At 46.4% G+C, this 26,290-nt stretch overlaps 1 protein-coding gene across 2 annotated transcripts in view; it reads left to right on the forward strand.

The window, feature by feature from the left end:
* POLD1 (DNA polymerase delta 1, catalytic subunit) overlaps positions 1-26,290 on the forward strand; it is a 493,173-nt gene that overhangs the window by 86,493 nt on the left and 380,390 nt on the right. For both annotated transcript variants that reach the window (XM_078655207.1, XM_078655208.1), the window contains exons 8-10: positions 97-226; positions 19,615-19,781; positions 25,731-25,835. In XM_078655207.1, the coding sequence (XP_078511333.1) occupies positions 97-226; positions 19,615-19,781; positions 25,731-25,835 (402 nt within the window). The remainder of the gene's footprint in view (positions 1-96; positions 227-19,614; positions 19,782-25,730; positions 25,836-26,290) is intronic.

Consider the following 26,290-nt stretch of genomic DNA (forward strand, 5'->3'; position numbering starts at 1 on the left):
TCACTGCATGCTCTATCCTGTCAGTGAGTTTCAAAATGGCTCTGCATTGTCAGTGTCTAAATAAATCCGAGTGACTAAACTCCCTCTTTTTGCCAGGTATCTCTGTCTCAATTCGAAGTGGACATCAGCTGGACAGATTTCATCAGCCATCCCGCAGAGGGTGAATGGCAGAAGATCGCCCCGCTACGTGTTCTGAGCTTCGATATTGAGTGTGCTGGGAGGAAAGGTAAGGAGGTCATGGACCTCTTCCATATATCACTGGGAAATAGTAAACTCGTGTGGGGCTCACCCACACCATTACTAGGACAATCACCTCACCCAAACCTGGACTGGCATTATATAAGGATTATAGTATTCCTTACCCAAATACTTATTTGAATTAGTTATAAGGACAGAGCATTTAACATGCCCACATTGGGATTCGAAAAGGGATCATGATCTTGAACCACACACGGACACAGTAATGGGTTGCAATGCCTCCTAGGAATCCTCACTGCAAAAAGACAAGAACATACCTGTATATCATGTAAACCCTTTCCAGGGTTAGGTAAGAGGATCTGTGTGTCACACAAGCTCTCACAAAAGCCAGATAAGATAATACTGGCCATCACCTAAATCTTTGCTGGTATTACATAAGGGAACAGTGTCTCACTCACTCTGCAGTGACGCAAGAAGTTATTTGGGGCCTCACCCACTGTACAGTGTATTTCCAACACCTGGTGTATTTATGTAAAGTCATGGATCAATGTTGTCTGTATTCCAGATGCATGTGCATGGAGTATACACCTTCAGAAAGCTGACTTGATTTTCTAGTCTTATGCATGATGTGGGTTTATTTATTTATTTAACGTTTTAAAAAGTTTTGTATGTCTCTTTACAGTCACTTCACAGCGATAGGCTTGGATGTTGCAGACTGTGCATACTTATAAAAACTAGATGGATGGATGGATGGATTGGTTCTATTAATCTCACCCACTGGCAATAGCTTTGCCTGCATTCCAATCTATTGTTTACTCCCACTAACTTGAAAGCATTCAGAGTCCACCAAAAGTTAATCAGTCTCGGTCCCACCCTTATAAGAACAGCCACTCTACTCTGAACTGTCCACCTTGGTGCCCTTGTTATCCACTCAGAGGGATCCTGGCCAGGCAGTTCGGGCTGGACTGGTTTTATTGGAGGAGAAAATAAGCCTGATTTTCATCAGTGTGGTTCCTGCCTGGAGTGACACAAAGGCAAAAAAACAATGTACTGGAATCCGGCTCAGAGTGATTAAAGGTGGCTTAGATTAATTCAGACATTCTACCCATACCGTTTATGGCATTGGCATTGCTACTAGCCATGTTTCAGTCCAGTCATCTATCCAGTCGTCCGAAGGAGTCATCTGGCATTGTTTATCATGACCTTTTGTTTGAGACAGTTTAGTTAAAAGCAAGTCTGAATTTTTCCATATTTACATGTTTTTTAAAACGGTAATTTATTTCCACGGGTTCATTACAGCAAGCAACATATCTATGTATAGAAAAGCGATGTTATGCACCTCCAAGATCTTGACTTAAGGTTACACAGATCAAAGTTGTCTCTGTATATGATTATGGGCAGAGGTGATGTGTGGGATAGGATTAAATGTTCTCTAGGTCGTGATTAGGGGGAATGGAGGGCTACAAGTGAGTGGCGTTTGTGTTGTGGTCAGGTGGTGGGTCAAAGGTTGTTGTTTGAGCCATATTTACATTTAATCATCCTTTGAAAAATGCATAGTTCAGAAGATCTCTCATGCAAAGATTCAGTGCACAACAGAGTTTGGTGCACAGGGCTCCTAGGGACCTCCCTCTATTTCCGCTACTTTAGTTTCGCTGGTTGCTTAGCTGTGCGGTTCTGCTGTGACCAAAAAGTCCTAGATGGTGTACAACAGAGCGGGTTGCAAATTTCCTGGCACTTTACCGTGGCTGTCTTTGTGCATGGTAAACTGAGCCAGGAGCCAGTGAAGTGCCTTTTAAAGCTGGTTTTATCTGATTGTCCCGCTCAGTTCAAGCTCATCCTGGCATTGTGATTATGAAGTATTTGCATCGTCATCAGTTTTGTTTGGAGCCCTGCTGTTTATAAAAGTCTAGGCTTACCATCCGCAAATCTCTTGTAGGTTTTGTCTTGTGGTTGCTTTTGACCAGAAGGTGGATTTTCCGCATTAGAGAAGAAAGCTGATGGCTGACACCCTTACCACTGCGTTGATTTAGGGAGTACGAATACATGCTTGGAATCATACCGCTCTCCTAGGTTTCTACTATTTTATTTATTTTGAAAGTTTTATATAGCGCGGACAAGATCTTTGCAGATATCAGAGCGCTTTACAAAGAAGGGGTACATGAGGGAGCAGTCAAACAGATAAGTCAGTAAAGCTAACAGTACAAATAGGTGGGGGCAAAGCCAATCATGTAAATCAATAATACAAGAAATATAACTAAGCAACGGGGTCAAACAAGTAGTACATATCGGTGCAGAGTCTTTAAAGATTCCGAAATAATAGTTCAGGTGTATTTAGCCATAAGGATAGCTTTTACTTCTTTCTTAAAGAGTGTAGTGGAAGAGATGAGCCTGGTTTCGGGAGGGAGTGAGTTCCAGATCCTGGGTGCCATTCCTGAGAAGGAGCGTTTATAGGTTTTTTCCTTCCGGAATCTTCGAGGTTTCAGCAGAAGATTGTTTGTGCCTCTAGTGTTTCTAGCGCCGCCAGAGATTGTTAGCTTCTGAGTGAGGTAGTGAGTTCAGGTGTACCGCCTTGTGTGTCATGCAGGCGATTTTCAGATGTATTCTGGCTTCAAAAGGCAGTCAGTTCAGGGATTTCAAGTCAGGGGAGATGTGAGAGTGCTTTTTTGACCCAGTGATGAGTCTCGCTGCAGCGTTTAGAGAAGCTCTTAGGGGTGCGGTAGTAGTTAGGGGGAGTCCGCAGAGGGCGATGCTGCCATATTCTATTCGAGGGATGACTAGTGCTTGTACTGCGGTTTGGAAGTCTTTGGCTGGGAGGAAGGGTTTAAGTTTCCTCAGGGTATTGATTTGGAAGTTCGCTCCCTTAGTTGCCTTGCTGATATGTTGCTGCATGTTGAGATTGGTGTCGAGTGTTATGCCTAAAGATTTTGCTGAGTCCACGATGGTGGGTTGTACATTGAGTGCGGTTAGGTGTTTAAGCCAAATTTCAGTGGTGGAGATCTTCGCTGGAGGTGAGATCAGAAGGGACTCTGTTTTCAGAGCATTGAGTTTGAGATGATTATCAGCAAGCCAGGATTGGGTGCTTCTGATCGTTGAGTTCATGAGCAAGATGTCTTTGGGGGATTGTAATTTGAGATAAAGTTGGGTGTCATCGGCGTACATGTGAAAGTGTACATTGGATGCTTGTAGCAAGGTGGTGAAAGGTTCCATAACTAGGTTGAACAGAGTCGGGGATAGGGAGGATCCTTGGGGGACGCCTAGCGTTACAGGTATTGGCGAGGACATCAGGTTGTTGCTCTTGAATTTCTGCGACCTGTTGTGTAGAAAGGAAGTGAACCACTTGAGAACAGTTCCAGATAAACCCATTCTTGTGTTGAGTAGTTCGAGTAAATTCTCATGTTTAACGGTGTCGGATGCTGAAGAGAGATCAAGGAGGATGAGGAGGCAGGTGTCGTTTTGGTCTAGCATTTGAAGTGCGTCGTCAATTATGTGAGTCATAGCAGTTTCTGTACTGTGTCCAGCTCGGAAGCCTGATTGATGAGGATTGAGGAGATCAAACTGTTCAATGTGTTTAGTCAATTGTAGTTGTGCGCATTTTTCCAGCAGTTTGGCGAGAGTGGGAATATTGGTAATGGGACGGTAATTGTTCAGATCAGAGGGGTCGGCTGTAGGTTTCTTTAGTAAACGTGTGACTTGTCCAACTTTGAGGGAGTCAGGAATGGTTCCTTGTTGAAGTGAGCTGTTGATAATTTTAGTCCAGAGTGGGAGAAGCAAAGGGGTAAAGTCTTTTACAGCGTTAGCAGGAAGGGGATCTGTGAGGTGATTGGATTGTTTCAAGGTGCTGAGCAGTTTGCCAATTTCTTCTTCAGAGTAGGTGCCAAAGGTTGACCATGTAGCATTGTTTTTTGGATCAGTGGGTGCTATGCAGTGGGGTTTGGAGTAGAGGCTTGCGTCAATGAGGAGATCGCTCTTTATGTTGTCAGTTTTTTGGATAAAGAAAGCGGAGAAGTCTTCACAGGAGGGTGCTTCGCGTACAGTGCTGAGTGGTTGGGGTTGTTCCTTGGATTGTGTTCTGATTAGCTCAAACAGTTTTCTCGGACGGTTTTTCGCTTGGTCGAGCTGGAGGCTGAAGAAATCTGATTTTGAGCGTTTTATTTTCCTGAATTAGAGAGGGGAATTCACAGAATGCTATTTTGGGGGTCTATATCCTTGGCGGCAAGTAGATCTTCAATTAGTCCGTTTAGGAAGAGGGAAAAGATGGTCGGCGCAAGCACGCAGCCCTGCCTCACCCCCTTACCAACCGGGAAAGGAGCCGTTAGTTGCCCATTCTTGCCATATCTTACTCTAGCGTATGCACCCTCGGGGAGGAGTTTAAGCTGGAAACAGAGATATGGTGGAACACCCATTTCCAACAGGATACTCCACAGCTGGTCACGGTCAACCATATCAAACGCTGATTTCAAATCCACGAAGGTAAGATACAGGCTCCCACCTTCCAGAACCACATGCTTCCAATAGATCAACTGAAGCCTAAACAACTGGTCTACAGTTGAAGTTTTGGCTCTGAAGCCTGCTTGTAACGTGGTTAAAACATCCTAGTCTTCCATCCAATCCTGTAATCTTCCTAGTAGCACCCTTGCAAAAAATATTTGTGTAACATCAATGAGGCTAATTGGTCTATAATTTGCAGGTTCAATGGGGACCCTTTTTTATAGATCGTAATGATCTCTGCTCCAACCCACGTAGACGGGGCTGTAAGGCCACGAAGAATTGCATTAAAAAGTAATAATAGATAAGGGGCACACACTCCCTGTTCGTTTTTGTACAAGTCCCCAGGGATTCTATCCAATCCTGGTGCTTTATTGGGTTGTAGCTTTGCTAGGGCAGATAATACCTCAACCATGGTACATGGGGGTATATCCCATATGGGTTCAGGGCTAGGACAACACACCAAAGTCTCACTCACACTAGATCCAATGGACGGGCTTGAGTATAATTCCTTAAAATATAGATGCCAGGCTTCCTCATCAATATTTGGCTCGATAGTGGTCCTACCCTCAATTTTTCCCGTGTGGATCAGGTTCCAAAAACCTCTATCTTTCAAATCCAAGGCCGTCTTGATGGCTGCCATCTATCTGCTTCCCAATCAGATTTAGCTTTTACAATAATTTTCTTAAAAACAGCCCTAGCTTCCCTAATACGGACGTTGTCAAACCCCCTGAGGAATGTTAACAGGGCTCGCTTTGCTTCCCTACAATTCCTGCTATACCAGGTATTTTTATCACTGCGAAAATGATTATTAACAGGTCCACTGTAAATATGCAGCATTTCTAAGGCTACTCCTAAGGTGGAGGTCAGTCAGGTGCCAATTAAGTTCTATTTCTCCAGCACCTGAATCTCAGTCTTGCCTCAAAAATGCAAATGAGGCTTTGTTCAGTGTAATGTGTGGTCCTGACTGGATCTGATGATAATATGGTTTGTATTCCATCTGGTAGTGGAATTTGGTGTTGACATATAAAAGGAAACTAATCCGGTATTTTTCAGTATGGGGCAGTAATACTGTAAGCAGTTATTGAAGATTGGACAATGGACCCCTGTGGCACTTTGCAACATAAGATGCACAAGCGTGACTGCCTCTGTGTGTATTTGTTGGCTGTATGTTGGATGAGTTAAAGAATCTATCAAATCAAGGCAGCTGCCTCTCCTTGGGCTGACTTCCTCCTGACACCTATTCAACCATATCACCCACCTCTGTTGGCAATTCTGAACCAGCCAGGGCTCAATAAAATCTCCTGTTGCACCCCAGCACTATAAATAAGCTCAACCCTCTAGGCGCACTCAGTTCACAGTTAAAACTCGGTCTTATTGTTGTCCTATCAGCCTTAAACCACACACTTGACATCCATGACCTCCTATCCAATTTCATCTGTCACATTTGGCTTTGCTAAGATATGACTATTAGAAACATCTATCTGTTTTCTGAATGACCTGATCTCCCTTCAACAGAATCTTAAGAAAGAGGTAGACAGATATATTCTGTACTACCGACTTGGCATGCAGCTACATCCCAACTCTACCTACTAGTTGCTGAGTGCTCAGCTGCCTGGTGTTCTATCACTCTATATTGCTCTCATGGCTGAATTGATTTACTACACTGTTGAACAATCCACCTACAGACAAAATATAGCAACGTTTTGATCATTGTAGACTTCTATCCATGTGCTGACCTACCAGATTGAAAACCTAAAATCGACTGCCTTCAGCTTCCAACAGGCAATGAGAAGCGTGGAACTCACTTGATCTGCTGTCACATTCAAACCTAAACTCTTAAATTTTGAGGAATAGACATTAATATGGAGATACCTTTCCCTTCGTCAACTTATACAACTTAACTCACCATCACCCGCTACAGCAGCAGTATCCTTACAATTGCTAACGCATTGTTCAATAAGTTATCACAAAGGACTTTGAGTCGACATACATCACTGTTGGAAAAACAATCCAATTATATAAATCCTACATCCTTTTTGGGTAAACCATATCGATATCGTACCATCTGCTCTTGATGTCCTAGCTCCTGTCAAGTATCGAAAAACCAAACAAGGCATCAAAACAACTGACAAATGGTTTAGCTACAAACTGCCACGCTAAAACAAGCCTTTCTCAACTTGATTGTCACTTGTGCAAGTCACATACCAAAGAGAACAAAACGGTATACAAGATAGAAAGGAGAAGCTACCATAAAGCAATCAAGAAGGCCAAATCTGCAAAAACTTATTAATGAGGCACCCAATTAAATGTAGGAAATTTTCAGCATTTACTGAGAACTGCCTAACTGATCAATTTTTTTCTAGAAGCTGTACAAGTAAAGAATCCAATAAATCGGCAGCGTTTTTATTTACATACCTTTTATTGGTCTAAGGAAGAGGTATATGTCAGTTTTTTTAAAAATATTTGTAGACTCTTGAAATGTTAACCTAATTGAGTTCTTTGAATCTAAAACGGACCAAAATCTGCAGCGATCATTAACATATTACTATTTTCCTACCCCCACCTTACTTACACTGTTATTAATATCTACATTTAACCCCTTTGGATTTTTAGAGACTGTTGAGATGCTAAGTTTTGCTGCTAGAATATAAGCATCCAGCTATTGATCCATGTCCAGCCCATGTTTAAAATCGATAGTGCTCACCATTGCAATAGACACCATAAACATAAGTTCCTCCCACCGCTTTGGAGAAGTGCCTGACCTCATGTAGCATGCTATAATCACCACACTCCAGGAGAATAAACACATGTGCAGACAAGATTTTGACTAACTATAGCCCATCTTCAACTTTCCATTCCTCCGCAAAATCTTCAAAAGGGAGGTGACAAGGCAGCTGCAAGTGTACTCTGACCTAACCCATTTCCTCGACAACTCAACAGTCAGAATAATGACCCTTGAGCAGGGCAGGCTTTAGCGTGGGTGACGCCCGGTGCAACAATTTTTGTTGGCTCCCCCGAATGACCACCTCCCCACCACCCTTTACCAGTGCCCTTCAAGTCTCCAGGACCACTCTCACATGCATTTAATTAGTTCTATTGCGTCACTCATACCAGTATAGGGTGTCAGAGCCCTTTGCATCACACACACATTACACAGAGACAATCAATCATACGTTTGTAAATCAGTGTATAGCAAATGTACATAGTCCAGAGGATTATAAATTGTAGGAGTGGCATGTCATCCATACTGGTTAGCAGTATAGTTTGAGTGCTTGGTCTATAGAAGCACAAACTCAGAATTTAAAAAGGCACACCATAGTTGGGGGTTCTCTTTAGTAAAAGGAATAGATTTCAACACAAATTAACCCTTTTTGCTTTTAGGTCGAGCTGGAGAAAGCAATGCGAAGCATTGCGTCCAGCTCGACAACTTACGTTGCCCGTCTCCTGGGAATCTGAGACAGGGGTCGGGCACGCGCGGCGATTCGGATCTGTGGACGCGCACGTCCAGGCCGGCGCCGTGCCCATCTCCTGCCTCAGATTCCCTGAAGTGCGCAAACACACACACACACAGCATACTCACACACGCACACAGGCACACACGCACGCACACACACACACACACACACACACGCACACAGCCCCCCCACACCTCCCACTCACCTGGCTCTTTCGTCGCGACTCCCCTGGTATCTCCGCCGCATCACCTGGTCTGTTCGAAGACGGGGACGCATTGTAATGAGCCCCGCAGAGTCCCGGTGTCAGTCAGTGGTGCGGGGTGTCCTGGAGTCCCACGCACGCCAGCCCTGGTGTCCGCGCGCGGCATCCATCACTATCCGGCCGCCTCTGCGCGGCTAGACTTCTACTGCCGGTGGGCGGTGCCTCGCCGCGCTTTCTGCCGCGGATTGGCACGCCGCGCTAAGCACCGCCTTGTTTGCCGAGTAAACTCCCACGGCGCCAATCAACAATGCTATCAACCAGGCGGCGCGTGCTCAAGTACCGCTGACTGACATCCCGCGTGCCTGCACTGCCAGGGAGACGACCGTGGGGGCATGATACCCGCCAGTAGTGGTTGGTAACTTTTTAAAGTGGTGAGGCGGGTGCAGCACTTACAAGTGACCCCCCTACCCTTGCGCGTCATACACCCTGCACTTCACCGCCAAAGAGCAGCCCGATGCAAGGAGGGTGGGGGGCAGAGGAGCAGTCCACTGCGTGCGCTGGCATACCTGTCAGTGGTCCAGGCGGAGGCAGTCGAAGTCCGCTTAAGGTCCGGGACAGAGGTTTGTGGTGTTGTGAGCTTAGTGCGCTGGGGAGCCGGGTTCGATCCTCGCGTGGACTCAGCATCCTGATTCTGGGCAATTCACTTATCTCCCCGTGCATACCAAACATGAATGTGTTCTTGTGCTACGTAACTGGCTTTTGTGTAAAGCGCTCCTATGCCCAGTTGGCTGCTGAAAGAATTGATTTCTAGTCGCTCACACAGCGTTCCGGTGCTGTTGAGGCCGAGGCAGTACTTTAAAATGGGAAGCAGTGCAGATGTAACGCTGTCAGTGACCGGCTTTTAACACTCTAATTGCCGTTTGCATGACAACCCGAGGAACAAGCGCTGCCGATGCCAATAGGCCTGGCTCTTTTTTTTATAACTAAAAGTTCTTCTTCACTGAGAGCACAGACACTGAAGCAGGAACAAGGAGGGAGTGGCAGATGCAGGAAATGGGCTGTAGTAAAACCAGGACAAGTGCTAGGGAGAAGAGTCGGAAGATACAGGTACGGATACAAAAGGCCACACAAACACCGATGGCGCATGCATTCAAACAACTGGGGAATACCATGTGCAGGTGGGGTTGTGCCTGTTATCTGCACGTTACTACCTGTGGGGCACTCTTTTGCACAGACAATTAGCATCATCTACAGAGGTTTGTGGTGTTGTGAGCTTAGTGCGCTGGGGAGCCAGGTTCGATCTTCACGTGGGCTCAGCATCCTGATTCTGGGCAATTCACTTATTTCCCCGTGCATACCAAAAATGAATGTGTCCTTGTGCTACGTAACTGGCGTTCGTGTAAAGCGCTCCGATACCTACAGGTCGAGATTGTGCTATATAAATCAGCAAAAAAATGAAAAGCACATTAAAGTACTCACTGTTTCCAGCTATCCGCTTCATCACGGGGTTTCTCTTGTACCGGGTTGAAGCTGAGTCAAGGAAGGAGGGCACAGGAAGCAGTATTTGAAATCCCGCCTCCGATTGTCATAGGGTGACTGTATCAACAGGAGGAGGCGGGATCCTAGAACTAGAAGACTGTTCTGAATTTAGCAACGTCAGAGATCCGGGCGAGCTGGAAATCCGACCGAAGTCCTGGAAAACCAGCTGCTTCAGGTAGCGTCTGCTTGCCCTCACTACAGCTTCACAGACACACACTGCACATGTGTGACTTGGGCGATATCGAAAACGGACGTCCACCACATATGCGCAGGGTGTGTTTGTACACTGCCTGCTGCACTGCTACTAGAGTGCCGTTCGCCATCTGTGGTCTCCGAGCCATAATCTCTCTTACCTCCGCCCCAATCTTTCAGGACTTTAAAAACGGTCTTCACCAAGTGAAACGTGAACTGTATATTTTTGTGTGCTACTTTTTTGTATAGTCCATCACACCTACAAGTCTCACATTTTGTCTGCAAGGCCCGCAACTTGGACCATTTTCTTTTGAGCTCCTTGACAGGAGTCTCGTTCACACCTAATACTTAAATAAAAGTTATTGTAATTTATAATGGCAATAGCTTAAACTTTTGTAAATAACTTTTGTGAAGATTATGTTCAGTGTATTTTATTGTGACAAATCCAAGAACAAAAGTGAAATATTAACATCTTTTTGTGACATTTGTAATAAAGCTTGAAACATTGAGAGAACATATTTGAACCAGTTGTTGTTGAATGGTTGCACAGATTGATGCTGTGGTGGCGACGAGTGATGCTGTGGTAGCACATAGTGACGTTGTGGTGCCCCTGAGTGATGCTGTGGTGGTGCTGAGTGATGCTGTGGTGATGCGATAGATAGAGGCCATAGATAGATAGAGGGAGGGCGTTAGATAGATAGATTAGATAGATAGATAGAGGGCGATAGATAGCTAGCTAGCTATAGAGGGCGATGGATAGAGGGCGTATGTAAAGCGCTCTGATACTTACAGGTTAAGCTAGCGCTATATAAAACTTTTAAAATAAATACATAAGATAGAGGGCGATCGATAGAGTGAGGGCGATAGATATAGAATTAAATATGGATGATAAGTTCAATAAGATTAACAGGCAGGTTTTACCTTCAGCCAGCATCCTGTGGATATCAAGTACTTTCAGTATTGCTATCTCTGTTTTGAAGCCTTCTCTAAAACCAAATTTGTCATCGTCAAGAGGGCTTTGGTGGCCAAGTATTCCTTGAGTTGCATGGTCATACATTTCGCAGTGACTTTTCCGAGCCACGGTAAGTTGGTTATTGGTCTATAGCTCACTTTTTCTTCTAGGTGAGTATTTGGCTTCTTTAATATTGGTATTATCCACCCAATCAATCAATCAATCATGTCATTTGTATAGCGCACTACTCCCCCGGGAGGGTCTCAAGGCGCTTGGGGGGGAGGGGTATGCTACTGCTCGAACAGCCAGGTCTTGAGTTGTTTCCTGAAGGCGAGATGGTCCTGGGTCAGCCGAAGGTGGATGGGGAGGGAGTTCCAAGTCTTGGCAGCCAGGTAAGAGAAGGATCTTCCTCCGGCGGTGGCTCTTCGGATGCGTGGTACGGCTGCGAGGGCGAGGCTGGTGGACCGTAGCTGGCGGGTGGGCGTGTAGAAGGTCAGGCGGTCGTTGAGGTACTTGGGGCCCAGGTCGTGGAGAGACTTGTGTGCGTGGGTGAGGAGCCGGAACGTGATCCTCTTGTCGACGGGGAGCCAGTGCAGGTTCCTCAGGTGGCTGGAGATGTGGCTGCGTCGGGGGACATCCAGGATGAGTTGGGCGGAGGCGTTCTGGATGCGCTGGAGTCTTTTCTGTAGCTTGGCTGTGGTTCCGGCGTAGAGGGCGTTTCCGTAGTCCAGTCGGCTGGTGACGAGTGCCTGGGTGACAGTCTTCCTGGTCTCGGTCGGGATCCAGCGGAAGATCTTGCGAAGCATACGCAGGGTGTTGAAGCACGATGAGGAGACGGCGTTGACTTGTCTGGTCATCGAGAGGGAGGGGTCCAGGATGAAGCCCAGGTTGCGTGCGTGGTCGGTTGGCTTGGGTGCGGTGCCCAGGGCTGGGGGCCACCAGGAGTCGTCCCAGGCGGAGGGCGAAGATCCCAGGATGAGGACTTCCGTCTTGTCCGAGTTCAGTTTCAGGCGGCTGTCCTTCATCCACTCGGCGACGTCTTTCATCCCTTCGTGTAGGCAGGTTCTGGCGGTGTCGGGGTCTCTGGTGAGGGAGAGGATCAGCTGGGTGTCGTCGGCGTAAGAGATGATGTTGAGGTTGTGCTGGCGTGCGATGGCTGCGAGAGGTTTCATGTAGATGTTGAAGAGGGTGGGGCTGAGTGAAGATCCTTGTGGGACGCCGCAGATGACTTCGGTGGCCTCGGAGCGAAACGGGGGGAGGCGGACTCTTTGTGTTCTTCCGGCGAGGAACGAGATGATCCACTCCAGTGCCTTCTCTTGGATACCGATGTTGCTGAGGCGCTGGACTAGGGTGCGGTGGCAGACCGTGTCGAACGCAGCGGAGAGGTCCAGGAGGATGAGGGCCACTGTTTCCTCCTTGTCGAGCAGGGTCCGGATGTCGTCGGTGGCTGCGATGAGGGCGGTCTCGGTGCTGTGGTTGGCTCTGAAGCCGGACTGCGAGGGGTCGAGGGATCCGTTCGTCTCGAGGAAGGCGGTCAGCTGTCTGTTGACGATCTTCTCGATGACTTTAGCAGGAAAAGGGAGGAGCGAGATGGGGCGGAAGTTTTTGAGATCGGTGGGGTCCGCTGTAGGTTTCTTCAGGAGGGCGCTGATCTCGGCGTGCTTCCAGCTCTCCGGGAAGGTGGCGGTGTTGAAGGAGGCGTTGATGATGTTCCGGAGTTGGGGTGCGATGGTGGAGTCAGCCTTGTTGAAGACGTGGTGTGGGCAGGGGTCGGTCGGTGATCCGGAGTGGATGGTGTTCATTGTGCGGGCCGTGTCTTCGGTGGTCACCGTGGTCCTGGTGCGAAGGGTGGCGGTGGGGGGCGTTGGTTCGACGGTTGGGTGCGTGGGTGGGGCGCCGAAGCTGTTGTGGATGTCGGCGATCTTGCGGTGGAAGAACGAGGCGAGGGAGTCGCAGAGGTCTTGTGACGGAGTGATGTCGTTGGTGCCGGTGCTGGGGTTGGAGAACTCATTGACGATAGTGAAGAGCTCTTTGCTGTCGTGGGCATTGTTGTCCAGTCGTTCCTTCAGGGATTTCTTCTTGGTGGTGCGGATGAGCTGGTGGTGCTTGCGGGTAGCGTGTTTGAGGGCGGTCATGTTGTCGGTGGTCCGGTCGAGGAGCCAGGCTTTCTCGAGGGTGCGGCAGGTCTTCTTGGAGTCCTTGAGGTTGTCGGTGAACCAGGATGCCTTCTTGCTTCTGGGTCTGCTGGGAGGGTTCTTTAGTGGTGCGAGGTCGTCGGCGCAGGCGGTCAGCCACTGTGTGAAGTTGCGGGCTGCTTCGTTGGGGTCAGTTGTGTTGGCGGGTGGGCTCTGGCTCAGGGAGGTGGTGAGCTGGTCTGCGGCGATCTTGCTCCAATTCCTGTGAGGTACCTGTTGCGGGTGGTGGTGGGTCGTGGATCTTTTGAAGCTGAAGTGGACGCAGCTGTGGTCGGTCCAGTGGAGTCCGGTGGCGTGGCTGAAGGTGATGCACTTGCTGGAAGAGAAGACGGGATCAAGCGTGTGGCCGGCGTAGTGGGTGGGGGTGTTGACCAGTTGCTTGAGTCCGAGGTTGGCGAGGTTTTCCAGCAGGGCGGTGGTGTTGCGGTCCTTGTTGTTCTCCAGGTGGAAGTTGAGGTCCCCGAGGAGGATGTAGTCGGTGGAGGGGAGGGCGTGCAGGCTGATGAAGTCTGTGATGTCTTCGCTGAATTGTGTGCGTGGTCCCGGGGGTCTGTAGACGAGGGTGCCTCTGAGGGTCGTCTTAGGGTCGGTGTGAATCTGGAAGTGGAGATGTTCGGCTGCGGCGAAGGAGTCGTTGGCGTCGGTCGTGATGCGGATGGTGTTCCTGTGGACGATGGCGATGCCACCTCCGGTCTGGTTGATGCGGTCCCTCCTGATAATAGTTCAGTTGGCTTGGAAATGTCCAGAGTTCAGTTGGCTCTTCTCTAAAGGATGAATTGAAAATGTTTCCCCAACAGTAGGTAAACAGGTAAGAGTTTGATTTGATGATGTTTGCTGTGTTTGGATCTCTGTAATAGTAGGTCGCATTTGTTTTATGATTCCTTAGAAGCTCTTTAGTCTATATTTTGTAGAAGGATTCCCATATTTTCTGACTTTTAAACATCATTATTGTGTTGCCTAGTGTCTGGGAGTTGCAGTTTCTCCTCATTTTAGAGACCTCAGTGAAAGGTGATAGTAACTCATTGCATTTTTCTGTTAGTCTGAAGGTCTTAGTCATTCACAACCCAATTCATCTGCAAGGATTCAAATAGTTGTTATATTTAGCTATCTGCTCCCAAATGTAGGTTGGCTCTGCAGTTCTGATTGCCTTTTTTATATTATGCTGTTGGTTGCTTCAGCTTCAATTGTCTTTTCATCGATTTGTCAGATTGTAGCAATGAATAAGCATATTGTGTGTTGCTCTGCCCTGGTTCCAAACATGTTTCTCCAATTGCAGCTTGAAACTCAGGATCTGGCCCGTTGAGCCATCCATATGCCTATTTTCCAGTGCTATTAATCAAGCATCATCCATTTTGAATCCTGTTCAACATTTACATACGTCCCCTAATACAGGTATTTAAGCAGTACAGTACCTGATGTACAACCAATGTACACAGGTGATCCAGAAACAATCAGACCCCCCGTTCTTGGACTACATGCTGAAATACTGACATTTTTGTCATGGAAGAAAACAAGCCTGTCCTGCCATCATTAGCTTGACCCTTAGGTCTTTGAACCTCTCCTTAATCACAACACCCTAAACACCCTCTAGAAATATGGATATGCTTTTTAATTCTGTACTTTTATTCATTTCATAAGTAAATGCAGAAATCAAGAGTATCAATCTCCAGGTCGTTTTACTTTGAAAGATTTTTCCACTAGTCCACATCATTTAGAGAGAACAAACGCACAGCTAATGATATGCCTGGGCTTTTGCAGTATGATTTATACTGGTCTCCCTAAGAAATTCATAGCCAGTTTGCAAACGTTCCAGAGCCAGGCAACTAGAATTTGCCTAACCTTTGGAAACATGATCACATCAAGCCTGTCCTCAAAAATCTTTTCTGACTTAAGTAAAAGTCATGATAAAATTCAAGGTTCTCTGCAATGTCCATAAAGCACATGCCTAAAACAACTACAAAAGCTTGCTGCACACTACACCCTAGTTCGAAACCTCCACCCTGCGTCGTCCCACTTGAGATACCAGCTGCCATTCAAGAGGAAGAAACATGGACAGATTCCTATGAGTCAATGGGTACCAGACTGTGGAACACCCTCAGCTCTGCTTGAGATCCGCCACACTACAGGCGATTCAAGGTACTTGTAAAAGCTGAATTTAGATTTGTATCATAATATGGATTTGATATCAAGGAACATCAGACAGGGGATCCTCCCTCCTTATTAGCCTCCAACTTCTCCTCCCTTCATAACACATTTATCTACTGTTTTCCCCCTAGCATTCTGAAGTAACTGGTAGGTGAGACACAGCACGTCATAAAACTCATAAATACGTGAATATAAAAGTATCAGATCTACTCTAGTGCATTGCTGGGTATACCCTCCAGTCTTTCAGCCTTGACAGTAGTATGCTACTATTCTCTTTATTTAAATCATATGGGAGGCTTAAGGCTGAACTATTACATTCCTAATGGGATACCAAGAGCCCTTCTCTGATGTTGACAGTGGCAGATTTAGTGTTCCACTTGGGCCACAATCTTGACAGGTGATTGTGAAAGAGGTTGTTAAGTTTCCCCTATACTTGAAGTTCTTGTTACCACCATTTCCATGACTTTGCTTGGAGAGATTAGTGTGGAGGTCTGCAGGTAATGAGCCATGAATGTCTTGTCTACCACTGGGGTCTTCAGGACCGGTGTGATGAGAACGTGTTTCATGGGATCATGCACTATTTCATAGCAAATTTTATGTGTATTTGTAAGGCGCACTATCACCCACAAGAGTTTCCTGGTGCTGTGCGCGTGTGTGTGTGTGTGTGTGTCTGTCTGTCTGTCTGTCCCTATCCATGTCGATGATGGGTTGGTTAATTGAAAAGCTTGGTCCGCGGCTTCTTGCAAAATTCAAGACCAGAGGAGAAAGCTCTGATGTAGAGTGGGAGCACATTCCACGCTTTAGGGTCGATTTAAGAGAACGCTTATCGTCCTGATCTGGTTCTATGTATGCATGGGATGTGTAGACGTCCTGTGGGCAGAGGTGTCTGCGTAGTTGGTGAAAGAAGATATGACTGTTCAGGTAACTAGAGGCTAAGTTGTGTGGTGCCTTGAATGTGTGGAGGAGTTTGAATTGATTGTATTTGTGTATCTGGAGCCAATGGCGTTCCCTGAGATGTGGCATGATACGAGTTCTGTGTGGGAGGCTGAAGATCAGTCTGGCTGCCGAGTTGAGGATGGATTGTATTTTTCTAGTGAGTTGCTTGGTAATCCCGGCATACAGGGTGTTCCCATAGTCCAGTTTACTGGTGACTAGGGCACCAGTGACAGTTTTTCTAGTGTTTCTTCTGAGCCATTTGAAGATCTTGCTCAGCATCTTCAGGGTGGGGAAGCAGGATGGCAGTGACAGCATTTGCGTTTTACTGAATGATTATTCAGAGGTTCCTGGTGTGGGTTCTGTGTTGGTCAGAGTTTGGCTGACCACCTGTTGGAGTCTCCCAAGGTGAGGTGTTCTTGCCAAAGATTATTACTTTTGTCAGTGTAGAGCTAGCAACTTTGGTCATGCCGGCAGTGTACTTGTTACTTGTTTTGGGGGTCCTTTCTGAGAAAGGAAAAGTTGCGTGTTGTTGGCATAGGAGAGGATATTGGTAGATAGTGCGGATCACATTGGCCAGAAGAATCATGAATGCATTGATACTGGTGGGCTAAGCAGTGAACCTTGAGGCACTCGACAGATGAATTTGTGGGCTTCCGAGTAATAAGATGCCTGCTGACCGCTTGAGTTCTATCCGTTAAGACGGAACAGATCGAGCGGAGAGCGGGTCCTTGAATGCCCAGCTCGTACAGACGCCTTATGAGCATGGGGTGCGAGACCTGTCAAATGCATCTGTTTGAACCAAATAGCACAATTTTTTCCAATCTCCTTTCTGCCGTGTCATCAGCGCCCCTGACCTATCCTCCCAGACCAAAAGCAGAGTGTGATCAGACTCTTCATTTGAAGCTGCTAGTTTGTGGTCGCTATGTGAATTGTTTCATTGGCCTCTTTTGTTCTCACACCTATGAGTTATCTCAGTCTCACATTTAATCAAAGAGGCAGTGATAGTCCTTGATCACTCTTCGTAACAATCATTTTTGTTCTACCCTTTCTGTGTGAAACTGAAGGGTAGAAATGTTTACTAACTTTACTGCTATTAGTATCCACAGAATGCCTACTGGCTTTTGTGTCAATTGACCGGACCATGGGTTTGAATTAAGCATGGCCTTGAAAATGTGACTTATTCACAGATCTGGTTTTACGACCTTTGAAGACAGCAGTCTATATCTCCATCCCAAATATGTATAGATTTACATCATACTCCATAATTAATTATGCGGCTCGTACTGATCATAATCTGCACCCTGCCCTATTACTTGTTAAGCATTGCTGCTATACCTCATGGGCCCACAAGGCTTTTCTCACTGGCCAATTCTATGTTGGACCAGAAAGAGTATCAGGTTTAAACCTTCTGGAGGTTATACAGCTCTGCCCATTATGATCCAGTGGGAGGCAATAATTACGCTAATCATGCTCGTGAAATGTATGATGGCTTCCTATCAAAAATCTACTGGTGTAATCTACATAGCTAAGTCTTGATTTACGCCATGAAAATAACTTTTTCAATAATCTGTTGTAAAATAACAGCCTATCTGCAACAGATTAACCTCTGGTGCCACAACATTTTTGTCTGTTATGCAAAAACAGCTTTTTTAGCCCAGTTCAGTTTAGCGTTTTTGTTTACTTTAAAAAAAAGTAGTTCTGTGAGTCAGTGACCCCTGGCTGAAACATGGTGGTGGTGAAGTAAATCAGGAGGATTATGGAATTCCAGTTTATGTCACAAGGCAATATCTAGATCAACCTTAGTTTCCTATTTGTTTTTTATGCATTTAGTTATTTGGGGTTTTGTTATACATTGACTTATTGTATTGCTGACTCATCAGTCATCATTATCACTAGAACCCTTTTCCCCCCTGTTGTATGCCTTCCTTATTTATTTATGGAGACCTTTCAGCCCTCAAACTGCATCTCATTCTTTTCCTTTGTCCCTCTCTCATGCTATCCCTTTCTCTATCTCTCACTAACTTCTGGTATCACAAGGATGGGGTTGGTCTGTGGGAGTCGGAAATGGATGGGTGAATGTTTGTGTCTCTCGGTCTCACACTGTTGCTCTTCTTAGGGTCTCTTGCTATGTGCCTCGAGTATCTTGTCGGTCCTCGATCCAGTTTTTGCTTCATCAGTTCTTCATATATTCTTCCTGTTGCTTGTTCCCTGTTCCTCTTTCATGCTTTTGCTTGCTCATTTTAACCTCCCTGTCGGCTATGTCTCCCTCTTTTTTTCTGTCTCCTGATATCTTCCTTAAAGTTTGCCCTTTTTGATCTTGCTTTATAACTCACTGAACTGTTTCCTTGCACCTCTTGGCTGTCTTTCTTGTTCTCCTTTTGGAGATCTTTTTTTTCCTGCATGCTATTTTTTTTGGGTATTTTGTTTTACCATCTATTCCCCCTCATAATCTCTCTTTTGATCTTTTCCTTTCTCTCTCACTAATCACTCCCATTTTGGTTAACTCTCTGTATTTATCATTCATCTCACTGTCTTTTTCCTATGCTCTTCCTCGTTGCCATATGTTAGTATCACATCTTTGTCTCTTTTGATCTTGTCATTTACGTCCCCTTGATCTTTCCTACTTTATTCTTTTGTGGCTTCTTCTTTTATATTTTGTAATCTCCCCTACTTTGATGTTGCCTCTTTATGATTTATGTTCTCTGACCTTTTTGTGACTCTGTTACTTGTTAATCACTCCTCTTTAGACCAACATTGATCCCTACTTGTTCTTCTTACTTTGTCTCTCTTTGAGTTGTCTTTTGTTTTTTTCTAGTTTATCATCTGTGGTCTCTCCTTATGTGTCTCTCTTTGTTACCATCATCTTTGATCTATGTTCCTCAGTAATCTCTCAATTGTTGCCCTTCATTATGTATCCCTTGTTGTTTCTCCTTCTTTGTCTCCCATTATCACTTCCTCTTTCATTGTCTCTTTACTTTGTCCTTTCCTGTTTGCCCCTCTTTATCCCTCTTCTTTTTTCCCCGGTTTAGCTCTTTCATTTTGTCTCCTTGATCTCTTCCACCTTGCTCTTTTTTATCTTGTTTTTGTCCCATTATGATCTCTCCTTTGTCCTTGTTTGTATTTCCCTCTTTAATTATCCATTTTTTTCTTTGTTCTTTTCATCTTTGTCCTTCCACCATTTGGCCCTTTTTGGCCCTTGTTGACTTTATTCTCACTGCCTTCCTGACCTCTGCCCCCCACCACTGCAGCCATACCCTCTTCCTTATTGCATCCCCTGATTTTTTTTTCTCCCTGCTCTTTTCTCCACTCTAGGTATTTTTCCAGAGCCTGAGAAGGATCCTGTGATCCAAATTGCCAACATGGTGCTGCGACAGGGAGAGAAGGATCCATTTGTGCGCAACGTGTTCACCCTGCGCTCCTGTGCTAGCATTGTGGGCTCCCAGGTCCTGTGCTTTGAACAGGAGAGTGAACTTTTAAAGGTGAACAATTCTAAATGCATGAATGAAAGATAACCGTTTGGTCCCACCTGAGCAGAATTGCAGAGACCGACTATCCTATGTAAATTTCAGTTGGACAGCCCCCCCTCCACCATCCCCCGGCTCTCCACCTCCCAAACCCCCCAGCTCGAGTCAAATAACAGATTCTACCCCAGGTCTTCATACCTTTCGGAGGCACTGTCCTTTTGGGGGTAATGTCATGATTTGCTGAGTAGCCAGTCTCTCCTAAAGATTTGGTGGCATACAGAGGGTGATCAGGGGAATTAGTGGGAATGCAGTTGATTTTTCACAATTGTGTCAAAATGAACGGAAGTTCATCCGGATTCTTCTTATGCCCTCATTTTCACCCCCACCCAATGCCTTACAGCAGGTTGACATCAGCCCCTGGCTTGGTTTTCCATGGTCACTTCTTTGGGCTCCACAGGCTTGGGAGAGGCCCCTACTGGTCTCCCGCTGGCAAGTCCACTCCTGGTGCCAGTCGAATCCATGGACGGATATGGGCCGGCGCTGGTTAAGGCACATTGACCTCCCCCGACCCCACTGCCGCCCATACTTGTCCCAGACTCCAGCACAGAGCCGGATAGGTGTTGTCCGATGCCAACTTGAGGCATTCTACCCATGCTCGGGCCTATGCCCTATTCCTTTAGGCTAGAACTTGTGGATCACTCACTGGACCCTAATGAATACCAGCCTCTAGATGTCACCGAGGAATAAGGATTTGGCGAATGGCAGTCGATTGGACACCTCCCCCGTATTGGCTTGGTCTCTCCTCCTGTCATGGCTACGGTGGAGGGAGCCTCATTAGCTATGGTAATGATGGCCGCCGATGTTCTGGACCTTTAACTGCCCTCTGTGGCGGTCCAAAACGAACGCCTTGCTTGAGTTGCTTTAACCAGTAGCCACTTCTTCCTAACTGCTTCTCCCTTTTAATGAAGCCCTCACAGATGTCCTACTTGGGGCCTGGTTCAAGCCCTGCACTGGGGCTCAAGAAAATAGGACAATGGCTAGCCGCCATCACCCGCCGCACGGGACCCCAACTACCTCTCCCAGCACACCACCCTGGAGAGATTGGTGGTCCAAGTCTCCACTTTCCGAGTAAGTCCTAACTCATTCCCTACCCTTCCACTTGACACCGAATCCACGAGGTTGGATACCTTGGGAAAGGTGATGTTTTGTTCCACCACCTGGCACTGCGGTCGGTGAACACCGCGTGCCTATTTGGCCGATGCTCCCATTCGCTCTGGGACTCGGTTGTGCAGGTGCCTGTGTTCCCGGAGGAGGCCCAAGCCATACTCTCTCAAGCTATTGCTGAAGTGAGGGACACAGCTACTTTTGTCAAACGCTGTGGGCTAGATACGACCGACTCAATAGGCAGAGCGGTTTCCACGTCAGACCTTTAGGTGGCATAACTGGTGAGAACCACTGGCTTTCAGGGGGATGTCCAGGCCTCACTCATGGACATGCAATTTGATGGCTCCAGCCTCTCTGGAGACAAGGTGGACTCCACGCTGGAGCCCTTCAAGGACAGCAGAACTACAGCCAGGACCTTTGGCCTTTCCATGGCCCTTGCCAATGCCCCAGCCCGCCTTTCGCTGCCATGGAAGGGGCTTCCAACCGCATCTTTATCTGCCCAGCCACCACAGCACACAAGCCACAGCCAGAGGTTGGGCCAATCCACAACCCCCCCCCCCCCCCAGCAGCCACAGCCTCCAAGTCTCTAGTTTGCCCTCTGACCATCATGGGCATTCAGTGGGAGGTAGGATACGCCATCACCTCTACCACTGGAGATCGAGAACATCAGACCGCTTGGTTCTCCAGGTTGTCCAAAGGGGCTACTTCCTCCCTTTTGTGACTACCCCTCCACCCCTGCCACCCACTTGCGACAGGCTGATGGAGGACCACATCTCATTACTCTTGGCCAAGGGAGCCATAGATCGGCTGCCAGCAGCAGAAGTAGGTTGTGTTTGTTACTTCCCCTACTTTCTGGCGGCCAAGAAAGGCGAAGCCCTTTGTCCTATCCTGCACTTCCTGGATTTCTTCCTGATAAAGAAGTTCAGAATGTTTTCACCCAAGTCCTGTCTGCCCTAGGCCCGGGAGACTGGAAATAAGCGTTGGACTTGCAGGATGCATACTTTCACATTTCCCTCCTGCCTGCCCATAGAAGTTCACCATGCTCCCCTTTGGCCTTACGAGTGCCCCTTGGGTGTTCACTAAGGGGATGGCGGTGGAACAACCAGGCCCAAGTCATTACTGTGGCTCCGGACTGGGCTCGGAGAGTCTAGTATCTTGAGCTGTTGAGAATGGCCTCCAGACCTCTGCCCAGGCTTTCATTTCAGGAGGATCTTCTGCCGCAGCAGCAGAGGAGGGTTCCCCACCGAACCTGTCATCGCTCCGCCTTCATATGGGGAGATTGAACAGCAACAGTTGACAGCTTTTGAACTTCCAGCTGAAGTCTGTAATGTTATGCTGGCAGCTCGACGTCCCTCTACCAAGATGGTATACGCAGGCCATTGGAGCAAGTGGCATGGTGTACATCCCAAAAAGGTTTACTGCTTATCAGCACCCCTATCCCAAATTCTTTTGTTTATCCTTACTCTGGCTCAGCAGGGCTCTGCATTGGGCACGTTAAAGGTTCTTTATCTGCCATCTCTGCCTTCCTGTGGCTGTCAGATCAGCCTTCAATCTTCAAGTCCCCTATTGTCAATAGGTTCCTTAAAGGTCTGCAACACTTATTTCCTCCAGTTCCCTTAGTTACGCCTCAATGGGACCTTAACGTGGTACTTACCTTTGTAATGTGCGCTCCCTTTGAACTGGCTCATACCTTGCTTCTTACCATCAAAATGGGCTTTCTGGTAGTAGTTATGTCTGCTCGGTGGGTCCATGAACCACAGGCGTTGTCATCTCAAACCTCTGTACTTCTTTCTTTCCAGACAAACTGGTCCTTCAGGCCCAAGCTTTCGTCTTGCTCAAGGTGGTTACCCCATACTACGTAGGCCAGTCCATCACTTTGCCTACCTTTTATGTTCCACCTCATTGCTCTAAGGAAGAATCACTTCTCCGGCTGAACCCCAAAACAGCGTTGCCATTCTACCTTGACGGCACAAAACCGTTCTGGGTGGAAAATCAACTCTTGGTGGGATATGTTGGAACCAAAAAAGGGAAGGCAATGCAGAAACGAGCCATCTCCTGCTTGATTGTACTCTGCTGTGAGATCTGCTATGCACTAGCCAAGAAACAACCCTGAGAGGCTTTACGTACTTATTCCATCAGATCAAAGGCTGCAACTACTTCGTTGTCATGGGAAGTTCTGCTCCTGGGCATCATGCATCAACCTGGGCCTCACTGCATGTGTTCACCAAGCACTACTGCCTAGACAGTCAGGTCTGTTGGGACGGGTTGACCCGTTTGCTCCTGCAGGGCTTCCTACTCCAAATCAAGTTTGCAGTTCCTCCTCTGGAGAGGTATTGCTTGGGTATCTGTTCTAAGGTAAGGAATATGCAGCTAAAAGTCTCTATCACATGAACAAGTTACCTACTTTCAGTAATGACTTATCTGGTAGAGAGACTATCTAGCTGCATATTCCTTATCGATCCACCCGTCCTCCCAACTCTGCCAACTGATTTATAGCTACAGGGCTGCTTCCTTTTCAGGACCCCAGTTCCCCACACAAGTGGTCAGTGTTCTTTGTGGCTCCTCGCTCCTGGTGTGGAAAGTCCCTAAAAGAAACATATTCATCATGCTGGGGTGACGCCTATATAGGCACTGCGCACGTTACTTCCGGCGTGGACGACACCAACGCCATGCGCAGCCGAGTAATGCCACCAGCTGGCGTGCATGGGTATTGTTCACAAAAGAATGCCGGATACAGTAACACCTGGGGGTAATTCCAGTGTAAGGAATCGGTTGCTACATTGACTGCACTAGATAAGGCATTACCGAAGGTAAGTATCTTGTTATTCGAGGCTGGCATCAAGTATAGGTGTATTACTTTCAGCAGTGAGGCCCAAATCTCACTGTTGCACAAGAGGTTTTCTTCGAGCTTGAACCCCTCTTTGAAACCTCAAGCAGATTTTTGCTGCTTAAATGAAGGGCTCAGCCATGCTTGCAAGAGTTTTACTTCTTTTACGGTATGCTGGGGCATTTCTATTCAAGGCTTTGCAGATCAAAGTTATTCTAGCCTGCGTGGCAGCGACTGTAGTCTTCCGAGCCATAGGGGCATGTGTCTGTTCTTGGATTATTGGTGGGAACACAAAATGGCATCACAAACTGCTACATTCTACAGGTCCTAGAACCTGTGTTTGTTTGTTCATAATTCCTATTAAATTAGCTGCTTGGTAGACACTCAATCCCGTTCATGTCTGCCATCTTTTCTCGGAACCTTGTGAACTAGTTCTGGCATCTCACAGTGATCATCTGGGTGGTTATCATCATCCATTAGCCCACCTATTTATACACTCACCATCGTCCTGTTTGTCTGACCAACATTAATGCTTTTTTAACCTTGCTGGTTTCCTATTATGTGAGTTCTAGAGAGGTACATAACTGCTCAAAAGAAATATTCATGTTGCTCTTTGCTCACTGATTAGGAGTGGGCCGAATGGGAATCCTTCTATAATGTCAATGGAACCAAGATAAAGTATCAGTTCAGCCTAATTGTGTGCTACAGATTTTGCAGTGTTGCTTTCTTCTGTGTACTGTCGAAGTAAATGGTCTTAGTTCGTGGGTAATTTGTAGGGCCAATTACACTCAAGTTGATTGATTCGGTCACGGGCTAAAAAACAAGAGTGTAAGAAGTGGCTTTGCCACTGAGTCACCTAGTCGGATAATGTGGTACAGACTGAGCAGGGTCACTCTTTTTTCCCTTGCAAGATATGCCTTATTGCATGATGGCAGGTCCTAGTTGTCCTAATCAATTATGCTGTACCTGGCCTTAGGTTTGCCATGTACACTACCTCAAAGGGACTAACACTCTTACTCTCCAGGAGAACCTCTACGGAAGAGAACAAGAGGTAATGCTTGCATTTCAAAGGAACGTTGACAATGTTACTTTGTCTGTTTGTTCCTGGGTAAAATAGAGTGGCTAGGTGATACACTCAGAACTTTTTCCCCCAGCTAATTATTTTGGTAATCAGTATTTGTATAGTGTGCAATTAGTGTAGCACTAGACCACTTTGAAGGTCCGGGAATGACTTTTCTGAACGAGTTCATAAGTTCTGATAACAGACCAGTGTCTGATTTGGATTTGGAGACGTGCATGGGGATGTCACATTCCAGTTATAATTCCATTGATTGAGGCACGCATCTGCACTTAATTTTAACAGGATGTAGCTGTTCCTCTTCAAAGCTTTGATACTGTTTTTCGGCATACATACATGCAGGTTCTCACTTGCTGACTCTCCTTTTCGCTGTCTCACTGTTGTTCTCCAACCTTTCATAGTTAGAAAAGAAAACCTAAAATAACATTTCAAAAAGTTCAAAACCTGTTTGCAGTTACAAAAGCTGAGTTCCGTCTGACAGGCCCACAAATTCTCTTCTCACGCTAACTAGACACTCCTTTTCTTTTTTTGTCAGAGAGTGTGAAGCCCACTCAATGAACAGAAGAATAGAGATTACCTGGGATTAATTTTACTGTGCACTGCAAAGCCAATCACATTTCAGTAAACGTGGAATTTCTAGATCATACAAATTCTGAACATGGACATTGCAAAAGAGTCTGCCTGTGAGGAACAAAAGTGTTTATTATTAGACACACTCTAAAATGCTTGGTTTTACTCAAATGAGAGATTCACATATGCAGGATTATAATGCCGATTGCAGTAGATTGTGCTCTGATGTATCATTTGTCGTCCTCAGCGCAGATTGCTGCAGTAGTAATTGTGTGAAAGTCAATATAGTGATGTATTAACTCTGAAGTTTCTCATCTGTCTGCAGTCCTGGGCGGAGTTTGTACGGATTGTTGATCCAGATATCATCACCGGTTACAACATTCAGAACTTTGATATGCCATACCTCATCAATCGAGCACAAACCTTAAAGGTACAGTACAGCTCTTTTCCAAATGCCATCCATCATTAGCTATGCTTGGTCACACACATCATGTTCATTGTTTTGTGGCAATCTCTGGTGGTCTGATAATGGTTTGCAATGTGATTTGCGCTTATTGCATACTGTTATTGTCTGAAAGTACATTAATTGCTTAGTGATAAGGACTAAGGTTTCAGCTGGTGTTCACTTATCCTGAAGTGTGTCCTCATGTACGCCATAGTTGTGGTATTGCTCCTGAAGACAGAATACGGGGTGAGGGGTAGGCATAGGCTGGGAAAGTGATGAATAATGACAGAATGAGAGATGTTTCTTGGTGTAGGTTGGCAGAGATGTTTCTTGGTGTAGGTTGGCAGATTTAGTTGTTACAGGTGTTTATACATCTGTTACGTGGCTGATTATTGGGTCTTCTGTTGATGGTTTTGTTTGCGTGGCTGGAGCAGAGGAGG

The sequence above is a fragment of the Lissotriton helveticus genome, chromosome 7 (genome assembly GCF_964261635.1).
Source record: "Lissotriton helveticus chromosome 7, aLisHel1.1, whole genome shotgun sequence".
Lineage (NCBI taxonomy): Eukaryota > Metazoa > Chordata > Amphibia > Caudata > Salamandridae > Lissotriton > Lissotriton helveticus.